The sequence below is a fragment of the Nicrophorus vespilloides genome, unplaced genomic scaffold (genome assembly GCF_001412225.1).
Source record: "Nicrophorus vespilloides isolate i.1.1-1 unplaced genomic scaffold, Nicve_v1.0, whole genome shotgun sequence".
NCBI lineage: Eukaryota > Metazoa > Arthropoda > Insecta > Coleoptera > Silphidae > Nicrophorus > Nicrophorus vespilloides.
Window position 1 is genome coordinate 14808 of NW_017096265.1, and position 19295 is coordinate 34102.

General features: G+C 38.9%; 1 protein-coding gene across 2 annotated transcripts in view; it reads left to right on the forward strand.

Moving 5' to 3' along the window:
* Positions 1-2216: 2216 nt before the first annotated feature.
* LOC108556465 (transcriptional activator cubitus interruptus) overlaps positions 2217-19295 on the forward strand; it is a 36039-nt gene continuing 18960 nt past the window's right edge. The window contains exon 1 of one of the 2 annotated variants that reach the window (XM_017912595.1): positions 2217-3033. In XM_017912595.1, the coding sequence (XP_017768084.1) occupies positions 2849-3033 (185 nt within the window). In that variant the 5' untranslated portion in view covers positions 2217-2848. Of the gene's footprint in view, positions 3034-15071; positions 15362-19295 lie in introns of those variants that run through there. The other variant, XM_017912597.1, reaches the window with a different exon arrangement.

A 19295-nucleotide genomic window follows, 5' to 3' on the forward strand; every position in this document is an offset into this window, starting at 1 on the left:
TTTTATTTCATTTCATTTCATTTAATTCCTCAGCCGTCGTTGTTTCTTCTACTTCTCCATCAAGAGAAAACAACAAACAAATAGAAGCATAAAAATAAAAGCTTCGTGGGGGTAATTCAAGTGAATTAATCAAGACGTCTTTCGATGCTCTTCCATTTTCGTGTTTCCACCATTTCTCAAAGAAGTGGAAGAAGAAGGGCATCAAAGTAATAATAACAATAACGAGGCGCGTCATTACAAGCATCTGGTTAAAATATAAAATACCTATCATGGGACACAGCACACTTTACACATACACACACAAAGCATATGAGAGAGAATTCCTTAAGAAACCTGCTCTCGCAGCATTCCACCTTTTTTATATATATACACACATACACACACACTAAACATTTATTCTGTTTTCCTTTTACTTCTTTCTTTTTATTATTTCATCTTCCCTTCTCTCTGATTCCCGTTGTTATTGTTGTTGTTGCCGTTGTTCTTCACCATCTCTTCATCTCTCTCACTTCTTACGGCCGCTCCTCTTATTTTCCTTCTTTAATGTGTTAATTTACATCCCGAATTTATCTGTTTATTCAGGCACCTGACCAAGCCAAACTAATATTTATATTTTCAGAATTACAACTTACTCCTCCGCAGCTCTTCCTACGCCCGTTGCGTAATTCCAGCCTTTCCTCGTCCTTTCCTTCTACATCTTTCAATTATGTAAATCGAGCAGGTTCAACGAATCTCCCCTGCAGAGATTCCTCCTTCTTCAACTCCCAGAAAACACAAAATTTAAAATGATTATTATTATTTTCACGTAACTAAAGTAAATATTTGAAATCTTGACCCATGGATTAATTTTATAATAATTTCGATAATGTATTTGTTTTCTAATTCAAGTTTGCAAGAAGTCATTAAATGAAAGCTCGTTCACTTTCAGCTCGTTTTCTGCGCCCCGGTCTGCGAATACTTGGACATAATTAATGCAATTTATCACCGCACATGGGATTATGGCATTGCTTCATTAAGATTACGCGATTAGTGCGCTTAAATAGACGTTTTCGTTAATTAAGCGTTGGCATAATCCCATAATCGATTCGATTGAAACGAAAGTAATGAAAGCGGAATTAGGGCGTTTCATACAACATTAGAAGATTTTTTATTCTTAATCGTTTCAATGAAAATTTTCATATAAATTTAGTCGAAACTAATTGAATTTGTATGTCTAATTTGTTTTTTAATGTATATTATTAAAATAAAAGAAATAATGAAATTTTATTTGAATTATAACTATAATTTTGAAAATTTAAAAATTAAGTATTTGTGTTTAAAACTATTTTGTTATTTGAATACTGTTACTTTGTTTAACTGTAGTAATAATGTATTTTTATGTAGATATTTAATGTAGTGTGAAAATGTGTTTAGCTCTTGCGTGATGACTAAATCGAACGTGAATTGATGTGTTTTTTTTTCTGAGAGACCAAAAAAAAAGTAAAGCTGAATGGATGCATTTGTGGATGAGACTATTTGTAAACCAAATACACTGGCGCCTCCACATTTATCGCAGACCGAAAGCTATTTTAGAGTCTCCTTCGAAATCCGGTATTGTTGGTGCGATTCGAGAGATGGAAGAAGTATAAATGTAACGAAAAAAAAAAGAGGCGATAATTAGGTGAAGAATAGAGTCCAGTTTCTGGGAAAGAAGCCTGGTAGCAACTGATGATGATCATCATAGAAGGTAGAGAGTATTTGGGCTGCGTGTTTGCGTTCGCATCCTCCTAATTGCTTCCTTAATCTTCGACAGGGCTTAGAGTCAACATTGAGGAGAGTAGAAAACAAAAAGAAGAAGAAGCTGGAGAAGAGCATCATCGATTTCGGTGGAGCGAAATTGGAGGTTTGCAGCAGTGGAAAATAGAATGCAAGAGCCAGAGCTATGCAGCATCATCATGGACACACGCACCGAGAGATGAAGGAGTCTGGATGCGGATTGGGCGTGTGCAGGAGTGAGAGGAGGCGGCGTTGTGCAACGAGGATCGAAGAGGGTAAGAGTGGGAGAGAGATGGAAAGGGAGAAAGAAAGAAAGAAGGTCGGATGGTGGAAGGCGGCTGAAGGAGTGGAGGAAGAGGGTTTTCCGTCCTTCGCGGCACACGGTCTCTGTCTCGTGGAATGGTTTTTAGGCCCCTCCCCGAGCTCTCCTCTCCTCCTCAGCACACAGTTGTTAGTTGAGTTGTAAGGTCTGGCTGTCAACTGTTCTCTTGCCTCTAGTTAGTTCTCCTTAGTCCGCATAGCCTCGTGTGTCGCACTTTACCCCATTAAGCAACAAAACATGCGTCCGCTGCCGCACACGTAACAATTAGCAAATGTCATCGCGATCAGCGCAAGAACTCTCAAGAAGAAAAAGTCGAGGAAGGAAGAAGGAGACGTTAAAGAAGAAGTACTTATCGCTCTTCGTACTTACCACTCAAACGCAACCCCTAAGTTGATTGCAAGGATCCAATTGTAATTGCAATCCTTTCAACAACAAACAAAAAAAAAACATTTCTCCAATACGATCTGCAAAACAGAGGACAACCTTTTGAGCTGCAAGGATAAACGGTGGTAATCGTCCACCTTCAAAGGGTTGTTGATTGTTTAGTATTTTTTTATTTGTTGAAACGAGCAGAGAAAGAGCGCGCGCGCGCTTCTTCGCCGCGATGAAAAGCGATTTCGCCGGATGCGGAAGTGGGTGATGTGTGATCACAGTCGTTCGTTTTGCAAATAGTTGTGTGTTTGTTGTTCAGTTGTTGTTGTTATTGTTGTTTCGGTTGTTTGCTGCTGCTGCTGCTACTGCAGTCGGTTGTAGGTTGTTGCGCGTGTGGCTATGCCAGAGAAAGAAGCGGACTTCCAAGCAGCGATGTCGGCCGGTCTGCCGCTTCAGTTTCCGTCGGCTTTCGCAGCCTTCCACGCGCCTCTTCCCGTCGACCAAAGGACCCACGAAGGACGATACGTCTGGGATCCTAGGATGCAGCCACCAGGAGCACCCTTTCATCCACCTGCACCTCCAGGGTAAGTCACACAGAAACAACAACATTATAAATTTCAGCAACATTCAACAAGGAAAATTATACTCATTTACAATACTTTAAGTAATATTTGCAACAATTCCACGAATAAACACTTGATAAATTTAGTTTATAAACTTTAAACAAAATTTGTTTGAATTCAAGTCTAAGTAAACCAAATTGAGAAAACACTAATTACAAAAGAATTCCCCAAAAACTATTAACAAAATAAATTGACTTATAATTAAAATTATTGCAAATGAAACACATTGAGACAATATGTTTAGAAATGAATAAGAAATAACTCTTTATGTTGTTAAATCGTCTAAAAAATGATTCTAAAAAATAATGTAATTAACTTATATATCTTAGGTAAGTTAAATTATTTGTTACAATAAAAATGTAATATATTCATTTTCTAAAATATGTAATAAAATTTATATCAAATGAATTATTTTATAAACCAAAAATATAAGATGAAATTTTATAATTTACATAGTTTAGGTATTATAAATTTCATAATAGTAATAAAATTGAATACAATTCAATAAACATTCATGACCAACACTTCATAAGATTGAAATCATCTTTATGTGTTGTAATTTATGGAAATATTCAATATTGGTAATTAATTACTGATTTTTCTCTGATTATGCGTGTATTCTTTAAACGGTCTCTGTTTTTTTTTAAGAACGTGGAAAAATGATGAAAAATAAATATACAAATTATGCGGAGATATACAAGAGTTGCAGTGATTGAAACGAGAAGTTAAACCGACTTAATTAAGACATGCGACTCGATCTTTTGACGTTTCCTGTTGTCACGCCTCTCTCAAAACACGCGTAAATATTTCGAAAATCCGTGACCGACGATGGAAAAAGTCTTGTTTGTGTTGTTTGTTCGTTCGTTTCTAACGCGCGCAAAACAGCAAATCAATTACCGCTCGTTCGTTCGTTCGTTCTCTTCCTCTCCTCAGTCGAAATAATTCAAGCCGTTTTAACGCCCGGAGAAACACGAGAATTACACATTCAATTATATTCTCAACTTTACACACAAACACGTCCAATTATGAATGAATGAATATAATTCAATTCGCTTTGAACGTGCCCCAATTAAAAAGAGTCTATGCACGTTCGTTTGTACACACTTGAGACAGGAAGTCCGTTTGTATGGTAACTCGTAAAGTTGGGAAGGTTTAAGGAAGAATCTTAGATCCAAATCTGGAAAAGCGGGAGTGAAGAAGAACAAACACACACTTAAGTCCAATTACCGCTGGACGAATTCCGTAATTAAAGGTTTCCGTTGCATTAGTACACTACTTCGGATCCATAATTCAACTGAATGAAGAGAAAAAAAAAACAAGGAAAGAAAGAACAAATCTATTTCCATTTCCAATAAAGGATTATCACAGCACAGTTGGAGAGGAAACAAAAATGAACTAGTAGTTTCCTTTTTAAGCGAAGCATCCATATGTGGGATTGAAAAACTAAACTAAAACAAAAGAGAAACGAAAATAAACAAAAGTTAATACATATTGGATTACTTAACGACTGTTAATGTTTGTTGTCGTCGGGCGACTTGATTTTTTTTTTCCTTTCCTTTCTCCCGGTGAAACTGAACTTGTCTTGTATTATTATGAACTTGCACTCGTAGTTTGTAGTTGTTATTACGAAATAACGAGTGATTTATTTAATTTTCCTCTGCGCTCCAACCAATTAACGAACTCAAAAGAACAAAGTACGTTTTGATATATATTTTTATACACTGAAAACATTACAAAAGCGAAACGCTTTTGTTCTCTTTTATTAGTGAGCGTAATTTAATTTAAAGAGCCAACAGATTTCTAATTAAGAAATAACACGAAGAAGTTTATGATTTATTGTTTCTTTTTATTATTACTTTTTTTTTTTGCCTCGTATACACTTAAACATTTATTTTACTGCCAGATTTCTTTATGCGAGATGAAGATTTCAGCTTGTAATAAACACTTCGTAAATCACCACATATTATTTTTTTTTTGGGGCGCTCACTTTTTAACTTTATTTCTACTTCATTTTTCTCCATAAATATTTGCCTTTTCTTGACTACTCTATTTTTGGATGTGAACTTAATTAGTTTCACGCTTACAAACTTAATTCATATATTTTATCCTTCAAGTAACAAACAGTTATTTTTGAAATAAGTTTTCTTTTGTCGAAAATTTTACAAAAGATTCCTTTTTCGTGAAACGTTTTAAAAATAAACACTCGAAAGCTGTTTTGCGCTCTTTGAGATTCATATTTTCGAAGCGGATTTTGTCTCGGAGATTAGGTTGAATCATTACGGAGATTTTGATACAAAAGGTATGTAAATATCTTTTTCTCGTCTTCGTAATTCCGACATTGTCCTCCATAATTCTTTCCTTCTTAAGCAGCAAAAGAGTTTCAACCACTTTTTTCTTTCCATCCTCAAAGCGGATTTCATCAAACGCACTTTACTTCTTCTTTATTTTTTTTCTGTTCTCTCGCGAACAATAGTCAAGGTTTTTCGTGAAAACCTCTTCTATTTATCTTTTTTTTTTGAAATCGAATAAATATTCCTTTCGAATTCTTCGCTAATGATGATCGCGTCATAACTGTTATTCTTTTTTTTTAGTGTTCTGTTCTTATTCGCTTTTCAAAACCAATTAAATGGTTGTTAACTTCAAGAACGACATAGTTTTATTTGCTTTTTGTTATATCTAATTTCAATTTCGCTTAATTTTTTTTTTTACTATTTCGTTACCAAATTGCGATTGAATCGTTAAGTATTAATTGTTATTTTACGGTTTATTTTAAGTACTCAGTTGCAATTTAGTCATTAACACTAAGAAATATTCGATTTTCTCTGAATTTATATTTCAATTGAAATATCTTTGTTAATAAGAAATACTTTGTATTCAATTCGACTTAATCTTAGGAATTAAAAAAAAAAGGATATTTTCTTTCTATTAAATCCCCACAATTATTACTTTTAATCCTTTTTAACAGAAAATAAATAAACTTTAGCCGAAATCCCTTTTCTCGAGTGTTTATTTTTTTGAAGCGGTTGAAAAAGGGTACAATATTTGAGCTTCCTGAAGGATTGGCAAAAACCATTGTGTCTATTCATGATGTGTGCAAAGGGATTAACAGAAACTTGCATTTTGGAAAGAACGAAATGTACAAGTTGTTAATCTAAGACTTGAGTTCAACGTTCTAATCTAAATCGTTGGAAGTATAATTTGGTGAGAGGTGAGAGAAAAAAAAATCGATGGTTAATTTGGTGTGAATTGGTAAATATTTTTGGTGATTAGTGGAGGAGTTTCGCTGGAGGAAAATTTCTACAAATATTTGAGGGCCTAATTTTCTGACCGTCTGGTGTTAAAAGTCGGGTGCGGATGGAGCGGAGGGAGAAAAATAAAAAAGGTTGGTGAAGAGATTGTGGATAAATAACGAGCGCCTCACTATTACCATCGTACACATATAATAAGCTTAAGTAAATTTGAGAGTCGTAAAATATAAATATTGTATTAAGCGGAAGGCGAGTTTACTTATCGCTCGTTTTGTGTGCGCTTCTCGCTTAGCACGAAACACGGTAGCTCCAGCACACACATCTTCTTTTCTATGTATTTATTTACACTTTGCTGCTACTCTACATTGTGTTAAAGATGAGTGTGGCGAAAATGTGTAAGAGAGTCGAATTGAAAGAAGTTTGTTTAGTTTGATGACGATTTATTAAGTGGAGGACGTTCGTTAGAGTCGACGGTCATCGAACGGTGATGCTGATGATGATGATGATGATATTAAATGGACGTGGATTTATAGCGATGGGAAAATCATAATAAGAAGTGTTTGTGTTATCCTCGGTGTTATCCTTTCGGGTATTTCATCACATGCATGTTGCCAGTCATACGGAGCCTCCCGATCATTTATTATCAGAAGGATTGTCCTGTCAATAACGGTCTTCGGATGGAAAAAGGCCGAAAAGCCCCCCAACTGATTGGGCTGGTTTTTGTCACGACGACGTCTCGACTCTCGTGTATATGTGTGTATTGTCGGACGCATTCCAGCCGACATGTCTATAGATCACTCGAAATGCCAGAAAGGCCAACAGCGAGACACACATTTTTACTCTCAACCTCCACTCTTCTCCTCTCTTCTTCGCTAGTCCGAGTCCGGGGCGGATGAAGCCATCCCCGAAACAAATCATAAAATTTCCCATTCAAAGAACGAGCAAAAATTCGGACTGACCCTCGAGTCCGAAATCCGCTGCGTTACGTGATTCGCATCACAACGTTGCATGAGTTAAGAAAGAAAGAAAAAAAATGGAGAGAAGGGAATGGGGGAGGGACAAAAGTTTCCCGAAAGCGCATTCATCCGATCTCTCTATATAGGAAAGTATAATGTCGATCGGGTGGATGGATGCATGGAAAGAAAGAATGAAAGAAGGAACACCCCAAATACAGAGACGGGTTTTCTCCGAAATTCATATCGCTTCAAAAGGGATTAAAACCAATAACAGCTCAAGACGGAAACAGCGACAACAAAAAAAGGATCACCACATTTGAAAGGCTAATTGGATTAACAACATCTTTAAAGACCGCTACGTTTCGACAAAGAGAGAAAAAAAAACAAACATTCCGCAAAAACTTATTGGAATATTGAGACAATTTCAACAATTTTTATTTGCATTATTATTAAGTAATCACAATCACAATCTTCAGATAATTAAACTTTATAACTGAAGTAATAATAATTTCTTAATTAATATTAAAAAATTATGAATTTAATAACATATTCAAAATTAATCTATTACTTCTTTCTTTGTTGTAAAATCGAAACAGGATTCGGTTGTTCGATAATTCGAAATCAGGTATAATGACCCCGCGGCTAAACTAATCACCCTTAATTCGATTAAAAATTAGAATAGTCTTCGGTGATTACCGAAAAGAAAAAAGAAGTTAATTAGATGAACACCGGACGGAGATAATGTATATAATGCGAGGATTTCAATCAATCCCCACGTTGATTAAAATGTCGATTTCTTCTTCGTTCTTGGAGGGAAACACCATTAGGTTTTAATGATTTCATTACGGCCGCCTCCGAGAAGAAGCGAAAAACAAGAACAACACCAAAAAAAAAGCAGATGAAGTAGCTTTTCGGGGCGGAGAAGTACAGAAGTCGGCGGCTCGAGGCTCTCTTTCTATTTTTGTTTTGCTTGTCTTTTTTTTTTTGGGAATGTGTTTATGTAATTAATAATAAGTTAGTGTCATTTTTCAAGTCGCTAGACGGCTTCTTAAATCTAGCGTGATAATCTTACAACGCTCGCATGCACTCTGACAGCGCCATCTGTTTACGTATCTTTATAATATTCCTCCTTTTGTAGATTAAAACTACCTAACTATATATATATATATACATATTCATGCATATACATATATAAGCGCACACCTTCGGACATAGGCAGCTACCGCTGATTACGGGATTATGATGAATGCACCGCGCTTTTCTCCCTCTTCATCTCCATCTTCTGCTTTGTCCTCCTCCTCCTCCTCCTTCTACTCTTCATCTTCTTTTTGTGTTGTGTTGGTCCTTGCGTTGGAAATACATTTCCATGCGCGCATCGCATCGAGACAATGGTAATTCCTCTTCGACCCGGAGTCTTAATTGCCCGCTCCTCACCTGTGCGTTGACAAACGCCGCTCCAATTAACCGGATCGGCGGTAATTATTGAATCCAGTTTTCGGCTTTCGATTCCGACATCAGCCTTGACCACAGCGCACTCCCTCCCTCCTTCATCCATCTCATAATCATCGTCGTCATCTTCGGACTGGTGTCAACCGATCCCGACATTTGTCTTTGTCAAGATGACAAATGATGTTTACACTTGTCAGTGGGTTTATGCAACGAACAGCATGTCGATGTCTTCCGCCGAGAACAATGAGGACGCGCACCAGCGGGATCTCAATTAAAGCACCTCTTCCTATCATCCCCGAGTCCCGACGATGCGAAATCTCTTCGACCTCGTAGATGGATCCATTAAAACGAGGCGATTCAAATTCGTTGCTAATCTTTCCTTTCCTACATTCTCTCCTTTGTATACCTCTTCACCGTTCATCAACCGCTGAGCTGTTCCTCTTTTATATATAAATTTTTATTTACTTTTATTAGTATTTTCGTCATTTCCTCTCTCTCTCTTCATCGCTCTCTTTGTCCCATCCTCAGCTCTACGCTCAATTTATTTTCAGTTTCCGAAGAAGCGAGCGCGTCTTTCTTAGATAGAAGAGAAGTAAAGAAGAGAGGAGAGAGCTTCTCTCGCGCGCGCTCTTCCCTCCGCGAACTCGGAATGCGGCTCTATTACGGATTCAAGTTTCTTCCAAACACATGCATTAACACCGAGCCTCAATCCAATTTACATCTCAATATTATCATCATTATCGCATCGATCCCTTATGCATCGGGATTCCAACGATCCTCCTCGTTTATTCAAATATGATCCCCGCTAATGACTTAATCCACCATTAAAGTAATTGCCTTTTTCATTTGTTTCTAACTCGCATTTATAGCACACAAAAAAACTATAATTTGCTTCTTTAGAAGTCTTAGTAAACGTTTTATTCTTTTGTCAATTAGCCAACAAAGTATATATTACTAATAATTGAATCAATTAAATTAATTATAAAATTATATCGATTTTTTTTTTTAGAATTTTTATCTGATGGTCTTGAAAAATGTCATTGAGTTATTTCGTAATTGTTTCTGAAGATTAGAAAACGTTCGTCGGATTCTTATTATGGAACAAAGGATGATGGCTGAAAATAAGAAGTCTTTACACGTGCCCGACTAATGATCGGGCGAAAGGACTCTGAGGAATTCAAATTTGATGTTTCAATCGTGCGGGGTTTGGGGGTTGCGCACGAAGCTTTCAACTTCTTCGACTGCTGTAGCTACCACCACCACCACCATTCTTCGCATCTCATCGTCTTTGTCTTTGTGCGATGCGTTTTCGTCGTCGTTGTCGTCGTCTCTCGTTCTCATCTGGCATCAGCAGCGACAACAAAAGCCGCCCATAAAATTTTACGACAAACTCGAAAACCGTAAGCAAGAAGAGAAGCGGCCGCAGCGCAGCACGAAGAAGGTTCTGATTTTTTTTGCCCTTCCCCGCTTAATTGACGTGTAAGTTCTCTTCGGACTGCGGTCTTTATTACTGGCCAGCAATTAGCGACTCTGGCAGACTGTGGAAGGATGTTGAAAAAGGGAGAAGAAAGGAAGGAAAAAAAAACCAAAGTTCGACCGACTGGTGGTATTTTCGTGTGTTGTCTGAAGAGGCAGAGGAGGAGAAGGAAGGAAGGTATGAAATCGATAAGTAAGACGGATGGCTTCGCGGATTTTCAATTAAGCAGGAGAAATTGATTGATGCGCTCGCATCTCAATGAGGATGAGGTTGATGATGAGATGAGGCGACGAGCAAACATCAATTCCGATACGAGGAATCTCTCTGTCGCTCCTCACCACGGGGAAGAGGAGAGAGGAATGCGATGAGAATGAGGAGAGAATACGGGGAAACGAGTAATTATAAACCAGAGGGAAATTAAGTCCAGGTGCTCGCGCGCATTTAATTTATGGCACATTGTGCCAGGTCATCGTCTACAGATAATTATTTCGCTCCAACGTTCATCAAACATCCTCCTCCTCCTCCTCTTCACAACATCAAACAACATAGAGCATCCAGAATCTCTGGATGTGAGACTATCTCCGGAGATTACGTGGAAGCTGTGGTCAGCCGCGGTTCGCTTCTCCCGTATTTTTATTTTTATTTATTTATATTTATTTTTATAATTAATTAATACTCCGGCTCCGATCGAGAACAACTATAAATAATTTAATTATCGCTCGCGTTTTCCCACCGACCGGAATGAATCCGACTACGCAAATAAATCTCGACATCATCGCGCATTGCCGCTGACGTGCTGCATCTAATTCAGCATTCTATCCAATCCTCCGCAACGATTGCATCTAATTACCTTCGAAGACGGACCACCTCCTTCTCCACTTATTCTCTCTTCTACTCTCGCGAATATTCATCGTATATCACCAATTCGCGAACAGCGTAAAATGTGTGTTGATTTTCGTATTCAGCTCCGATGCGCAGGAAGTCGCCGTACGCAAATACAAAACACCTAATTGAATGCCATCTAATAAACCGAACCTCCTCATATCTAAAACAAAAGACGGACACAGGGACGAAAGGAGACGTGAAAACAATTAAGCATGCATAACTGTTGCGTCTCGGAAACCGTGCCATTTCAAAGAACTGTTGCCAAGGAAACGATCACGACATCAACTTAATTATGATCAAATTAAACGCAATCACGTTACATCGAATTATTATATTAATTGAGTTTAAGCATGCGAGGACATAAAATTAAGACATTATCAAATATTCAACTTAATGTCTGTAACGAAATGAAATCATTTATTGCCGCAATAGTTTAATTGTTTTCTGGTTGCAGCAGTTCATTCATTCATACATTACGAAAGAACAATTGAGTTTGAACTTTGCGCCAGTTTTGGATCTCGTTTTATTTATTTTTTTTTTAACAGATTAAGTAGAAACTATGATGAATGTCGATTATCATTCAAGTTTGGAGTGGAAACAAAACGGTATTTAGAATGATGTAATTGAAAAGAGGAAAATGATAAAAGTATGGTAATAGATGGCGTAATAGAATGTGAAATGAAGGTTTAGATTATGGTTAATTTAGTTGTTTGTATTGCGCGAGGGTATTTGAGGATGACCCATTAGATTACCATGGATTTCTCATAAATTACCATTGATTAGGAAGCAGGCGGGCTTCGGGAATAGAGCGGAATGGATCCGTCGGGGATTGAACACGAAATAGAGTTGAAAACAGAAACATGCAACGAAACGAAAGAAAGAAAATAAATTGAGAGAAACTAAATAAAAAAGCGAAATGAATGGAAGAAAGAAGGAGATCTCTAAGCGGTCGTGATTTAATTATATGACTTCTTCGGATGGGCCGTAAGTAGTACAAAGGCATAATAAAACTATAACACCAGAAATAGAGGGGGCGCTTTTTTGCGCTTGCTGTGTGCGGCCGGGCCTAATAAGTAGAAAAGGCAGTCGTCTTCTCTTGTTGTTTGTTCTTCGGCTTCGGCTGTTGCTGCTGCTGCTGCTAAGTCTTGTTCTTCGCCGTGGTCTTCTTGGATTCGCGGCCGCGAAACAAACGAGCATAAAACGAGAACACGAAAAAACCTAGTTGAGACAAGTTTTTTGTTTTGTTCTTCATCTTCTTTCTGCGCTCTTTCCGATCTGCTCTTCTCTTCTCTCCTCTTTGAATCGCCCTCCGTTCCGTCGCTCTTCGCGATCTTTTTAATACACATATATATAAATCGTCATTATGTGCAATGGCAGCATAAAGACATACCAGCGGGAATGTAGCTCTCAAAAATAATCGCTCCAACACACATCCATACGTCAATCTCGGTTAATATACGATCGGGACCTTCGCAAACCGTGTACCTTGTTGAAGCAGAGATGAAGAGGAGGAGGAGGACGAGAACAACAACAAGAAGATGAAACGGAGATGGAGACGAGAACTTTTTTTTGCCCCGAACCCAAACAGCAACAACAACAGCAACAACAAGTTGGGTATTTCAGCCAGAACCACCTCACGAACGTCTCCTTTCCACACCAAAATTTTTGCACGCGAAAAGAAACTGGCTGGAAAATCGGGTGTTTGAAGAAGCGGTCCGAACCGAGAAGTCGCACATGCAAATCGGTAACCCGATATCGGGTCGACTTTATTGTTTTCACGCCGCATTTACACCATTTTGTATTGGATTACCACCGTGCGGTTTTACCTTTAAGCATCGCATCGCCGAAACCTTTAAACCGCTTCAAGTAATTCGCATCAAGGGAGAGAGAGAGAAGAAAAAAAAAACACGAACTTTGCATTGGTTATCCAATCATCATAAAAATTATTTCAATTTTAAACGGATTACAATTTTACACAAATCATCTTTGAGATTGAAGATTTAAAAGAGCTAATAAATTAAGTTTGTTTTTATCGTGAGAGAAATGGCTATGAATATGGACTGGAATTATTTTCGGAATCTCGATCGAAGTCGAAGCCGGTCGTTAGTTTCAGTCTTCCTTCCATCTTCTTCCATCTATACTGATTTAGTTGTCTAGCGTATCGTGGGCGTGTAGTGTTTGTATCTGGAGGTCAGAGATAGTATCTCTCTTTCCATCGGAGGATGAGGAGGAGAAGAAGTAGAAGAGAATAGTGGAGCAGAGAAGTGTAAGTGCATCTTTCTCGCTCCTCCAACTCTTCTACTCGATCTTCTCTACTTCTCTCTGCAGCACTGGTACACTTCTTCTCTCGGGGATGCGCACGATTTATGAGTTGAAGATCCATCCGCTATAACTCACGGCCGTCGTGATACCGCGGGGTTACTATATCCCATTGTTGGGAGAGACCGTGTTTATACCCCTGGAGAAACTGTATCATCCATAAATCTGTCCGTGCACTCAGATTTCTCTCGGCTTCTTTCCATCTTCTTTTCCAACATCCACCACCACATCGGAGATGTTCCCAAGATCGAACGAAAGCTCACGGCTTAATTGCTCCTAATTGAGACCCGGACTAATTCCAATTGACACAATTATTACTACCGCCTACTCGACAGCCAATATTCGAATCCAACTGTATTTACTCATTGAAAATCTGATTTAATTGAGATACAAACTTTTTTTATTTATTTGTACAATTAGCATAGGAGAGGAATGACACGGAGACATGACGAAAAGTCATCGAGAACGAAACGAATTCGACGCAACGAGTGGAACAATTTGCATTAAGTGAATCGAATTAGCGGCGGTCGGCGAGGACGCACCATTAGATGGAGACGGATTTGATTGTTTTCAATTAAAATTATTTGAGAAGAAGACAAAAAAAACAACAACGACGACGACTACAACAACAACATTAGCAATGAAACGGAAAGAAAAACGTGGAATTGGAGAGCCGTTGCACTCTCGAGTAGTAGTAGTAATTGGAGTTAATGCGTTTCGAATTGCGGACAATCACTTGTGAAATTTTCGGTACATTCACACAGATCTACCAATTCTTCTGGCATCAATAAAAAAAATACAATTTCAAACTTATTATAATATAATTGATGATTCAATCAATGTTTGGATACTTGTAGTTTTCGCGAGATGCGAAAGAGCTGCAAGGTTATATTGGTGAGGAGGATGATAAAAGGAAGAGGTGAAATAAAAGTATCGTTTATGAATTATCCTGCTTGCACCACAGAGTATGTGTGTGTGTATGTGTAGATGGTCGGAATTGTTCGGAAACAATGAATCAACTAATCACAAGCTGACACGGGATCAGTGCATTCGTTTGATCGGATAGCATTGTGCGGTGTAAACAAGTCCCCCTTTTCACCTGCATCAAAGAGCGCATAATTAAACTGAATGCCATCAGGTAGATAATAGACCCATTGTTACGACATTCTCCTCTTGTTACGACCGAAATCGCCGTGGCCGAAAAAAGACGAAACGAAGCAAAAAAAAAGAAGAAGAGTGAAATAACATTGCGAGAGAGAGAGAGAGATGAGATGATGACGATGAAGAGAAGGTCCGAAATAATCGAGGCGATGGAAGAGGATCGCAATTACGCCCGGCAATTTGTACTTAATTAACCCCCCGGCTTTTATTACATAATCAGAGGAAGAAGCGGCGGCAACTCTCGTAGGTGGACTTTCCTTCTACAATTCTATTCGCATCACCTCTATCATGTGGCGGAGGAGGAAAGAGGGAGGTCGCAACATCCGCTTTTAGCCTGGAATACCGACGGATGGACGAGAAAGGACGTTTTCCCAGAACGCACCCTCTTCTCTCTCGCAAAAGGGCATCGCTTTTTCTCTCTCATTTCCATCCATCTCCTCTTTCATCTTCTACTTCTATTCCTCTGCTGCTCATCGTCGTGTCCCTTTCGCATTTGGCATTCAGTTATTGCCCCAAAGTCCGAGAACCAGGATCGACTGTTCGTCCCTAAAACCTCATGAATTATGCGTCACCCGAAGAACGAAACCCCCGAAACTAGTGAGCTCATGTCATTCATTACACGCCTACTTACTTACCTGTCCGTCGTCGTGTACCTTCCTCTTCAGTGCCGAAGAAGTGCTCGCAATGCTTACGGTGACGCCGCGCTGAACCGAAATCATTATTAACTTTCTGTTTCTGTGTGTTTCCATCGATGTACACCAGTTTGTTCTCCGGAACGGAATACACGCAATCATGTAAGTTGGAATTTATGCATTTATTCATGCACAAACATACACACACAGCCAGAGCACAAGAGCATGAGCCCATTGTGCGCCGCATCTTGCATTCATACACTCTCGCATTCGTACACAAACACACATACCATCATCCATACAAACACAAGAAGAGATGCATAAAGCAAATATTCGATTCATAATTTATGGCGGTCGCTGGAAACACAATTAGTTCAACAACTTATCGGTTAATTACCTGCCTCTCGTCCGAGCCGCTCGCGGATTCCGCGACGGACCGTAAAATCTCTTCTTCATCATCATCATCATCGTCTACCATCACCCAACGCCGCATCACTCATCCTAATCACTTTATTAACACACTTCCAATTTTGGCACGGATTCTCCGATTCCCCGCATTACATGCATACCTCCTCTCTCAAGTCATTTCCTAAACTCAACATGGAAAAGTACTACTGACGCTAAAAAATCTTAATGTCGATGTTTATTATTTCCATTTGAAACTACATAAAACTGTTTTCATTCTAACATAATTAAGAATGAGTACTGAGGATACTTTAAATCAATTAGACAATTGTCAAGAATGCAGTTCACACGATTCATCATCATGGTGTGCGTGTATACTTGAAAAGACCGAAATCGTCTTCTCGGAAAGCAGCCGCCTTGTTTGCCTTTCGTTAGTTTCCCTGACTCGCAACCCCCTGAAATCCGGGAGCCGCAGGGGCGCAACGTTAAGAAATCTTTTATATTTAGATAGACGTGTATAGTCTATATATATATATATTATACAAGTCAACCCCGAACCTACACCTTTCTCTGAAATCCTCGAACGTTCAGGTATTTCAGAATTAACTACAAGTGGCATTTTCGTTGGAGGAAAAGAGAAAAGCATACGCACACAAAAAAGGAAGAAAAAAAAAACGTGACAGGGCCAAATACAGGTGAACGAAGAATTATGTTTGAGAGAGGGTTGCTGCTGCTGCTGGGGCGCTGTTAAGCATTCCTTCACGAACGTTAATTGTGATGTATATGCACGATTCCTTCTGACATTTTAAGAGGTGGCGAAAACAAGCACCTTCGCGAAATTGTCACTGTGGAAAAAAACAAAAAGAAATTACGTTTCGCTTCAGTTTCAGTCGAAGTGCAAAGGTTCGTAACCTTTTGGTACATGTGTATGTGTGTGCAACAATATCTGTATGTGCGATTTCAGAATCTATATTTGCTCACTCCTGCTGCCGCCTTTTATTATGTCTAAAGCTCGCCGTTTGTTTCCGACTTTCGAACGTCGTTTTTCTCTTTTGCATTTCCATCGCCTCCCTTGTTTTCGTATCGGTTTCGGTTTTACTTCTTCTACTTCTTCAGTCGTCCTCAACTCTCGCGATGTACCCAGGACGGAAAGAGACGAGACAGAGAGAGAGAGAGAAGGAGTCTTTTGAAAATAAATACGTTTCACTGGGACATTTAAAATATGTGTTGCAGGGAGAGAGAGTTCGTGCTGCATGTGCGAATTTTAGTTCTTTATGGTCTCAAGTTTGTTTATGTTGTGTTGCATTTGTATTGTGCATGGGAGAAGAAGATTGTTGTATGTATGTTGCCTGCACTTGGTCGAGGTTGAGGTCTGATCCTTCGTCGTTCCCCCCATCTCCAAAACCCCCCTTTTGTTCACTCTCTGTCTCTCTTTCGCTGCTCTCTGCACTCGCGCGTTTTGTAGTTTTATTTCGCTGCATATTTCAAGATATACACCTACATTCGTGTTTGCTATAAGAGATATAACACAGCTTTTAAACCGTTTAAAGCAGCCTTCACACACTGCCTCGCAGCTTTTATTTTTCACTCTCTCTCTGTCTCTCATTCCTCCAATACGTTCCATTCTTTATTATTTATTTTTTTTTCTTCTTCATCAAATCCCAGTTACCACTTCGTTGCATACATTTTTCGTCATTAATTGCTCCGCAACTTTATGCATCCACATTTCACAAAACCTAATAACATTTTATGGCCGTATAGAAGATGGTTCCTAGCTAATCCAACTTTTCCTATTGACAGTTCAGGTGACCATTTGCAATGAAGCCATACCAAAATATTTGGCATATCAAAGAATGTTTTTTTTTGTAAGAAAATTCGTTTTTCTATTGCAGCACGTAAAATCTACCTGTGTCTGCATAATCCGTCTATAATGTACCTGGTTCCATACAATCTTACCTTTAAATTTTGACACTAGCTGTGACCAATCACGATTTACGTGCTTCCCCCGAAAACTATAATACAATATACAAGAAGAAATTACTCAGAATTCAAACACTCTATTCGATTGTTATACAATGAAAATTCTTACCTGATTTTAAGGTTTATTATTCTTTTCAATTATTGCATAATCCAAAGACATTACATTTCGGAACAAATTTAACATCAGAAATGATCAAATAACTTGATATTAATCAGCTGGATTTAAATAGTTGCATTGACTGCAATATTTGCAATTAGCATAAATGCTGCAATGAATGAAATTTTCGGTTGTCAATGTTAAAGTTAATTAATTGCTTTTTAAATTCATGTAGCGTGTTCGATGTTGGCGTGTCGAAGGTTGAAAAATTATTATTATTATATAGTTTTCAAATATTAAGCAGTTTCTAATTGGTTATTAATATGGTGATTATTGAAGAATGTCGATGTTAAATACAAATCAATGTTTTGATGTTTGCTTGTATGTAGGTTGAAAAGTAACTGTTACATTTGTTTGAACGTTGGGGCGAACGGTTAATTGGAATTCGGTTCACGTCGAGTTGAGGACGACGACGTCGTTGATGATGATGATGATGTATTTAGATTGAAGTATAAAATTGATGAGGAGCAAGATTAGAATGGTAAATAAAGTAATTATTGTGTGTTTGTGAATGCGTGTGTGTGTGTGTGTGTTTGTGCGCGCGCGAGAAGAGGTTTATGATTGGAAATTGCGGCCACAGCCGGTTCTTGGTAAATTGAGTGATAAAGGAATTCGTTCCGAGAAGTTCCGTTTCCCATAGAGCTTGCGCGCATATCAATTGAGACATCCCCGGAGGTAATTTATTCGCGGTGCGCGCATAGAAGACTATGCACCGTCGTCTGCAGCGGAGACCACGACCAAGAAGAGAAGAAGAAGCAATCGGGACTGCTTCCCAAGAAGAGCTACTACTGCTGAGGGACGGATATCTCTCGAAAACACACTCATTATATGTATCGGAGATCTCCCAGAGCTCCGCTCGTAATTCCGCTCCTCCTCCACCTCCACTACCACCGTCGTCGATGCCGAAGAAGCCGCTGCAGGAGATGCGTATCGCGGAAAAACGGGTTATCATCTGGTCGATATCATCGAACCAGTTCGATAAACGATTATTATAACTAATAATCATTGCCGGAGAGAGAGATAGAGTGGAGATGAGATGCGGAGAGATGAGAAGCAGGAGGAAGAACAACAATAACAACAACAACAAGAAGAAGGAAGGAGGATGAGCCGAAGAAGAAGACATTAGAGAGAGCGTTTCGCGAGACGAAAGTCGATGATCAAAAGGGCCGAAACTAGTCTGACCAGTTCCCTCCTAAATGTAAGAAGAAGAAGAAGTGGAGAAAAGAGAGGCCGTTGTGCGGCTGCTGCTGCTGCGAGAGCAGGAGAACAAGAAACAATCACTTCTTGCCGGAGCGCCGTTCTCGCATGCACACACAAACACAAATCCCTTTTTTTTCCAAAACCAACCTACCTTCTATCTCTCTACCTACCTACTACTGCTGCATGTACGATGAGTATGTATGTAATAGGATTCCTTCAGCAGCAATGCTAGTAGTAGTTGATAGTAGTAGTAGTTGTGCCTTTTTGCCCAACGCGAGAGCCGGGGGACCATTTAATAATCGATTTTTGCCCGCAGTGCGTTGCTTACTAATTGAAGGCTGTGTACTTGATGAA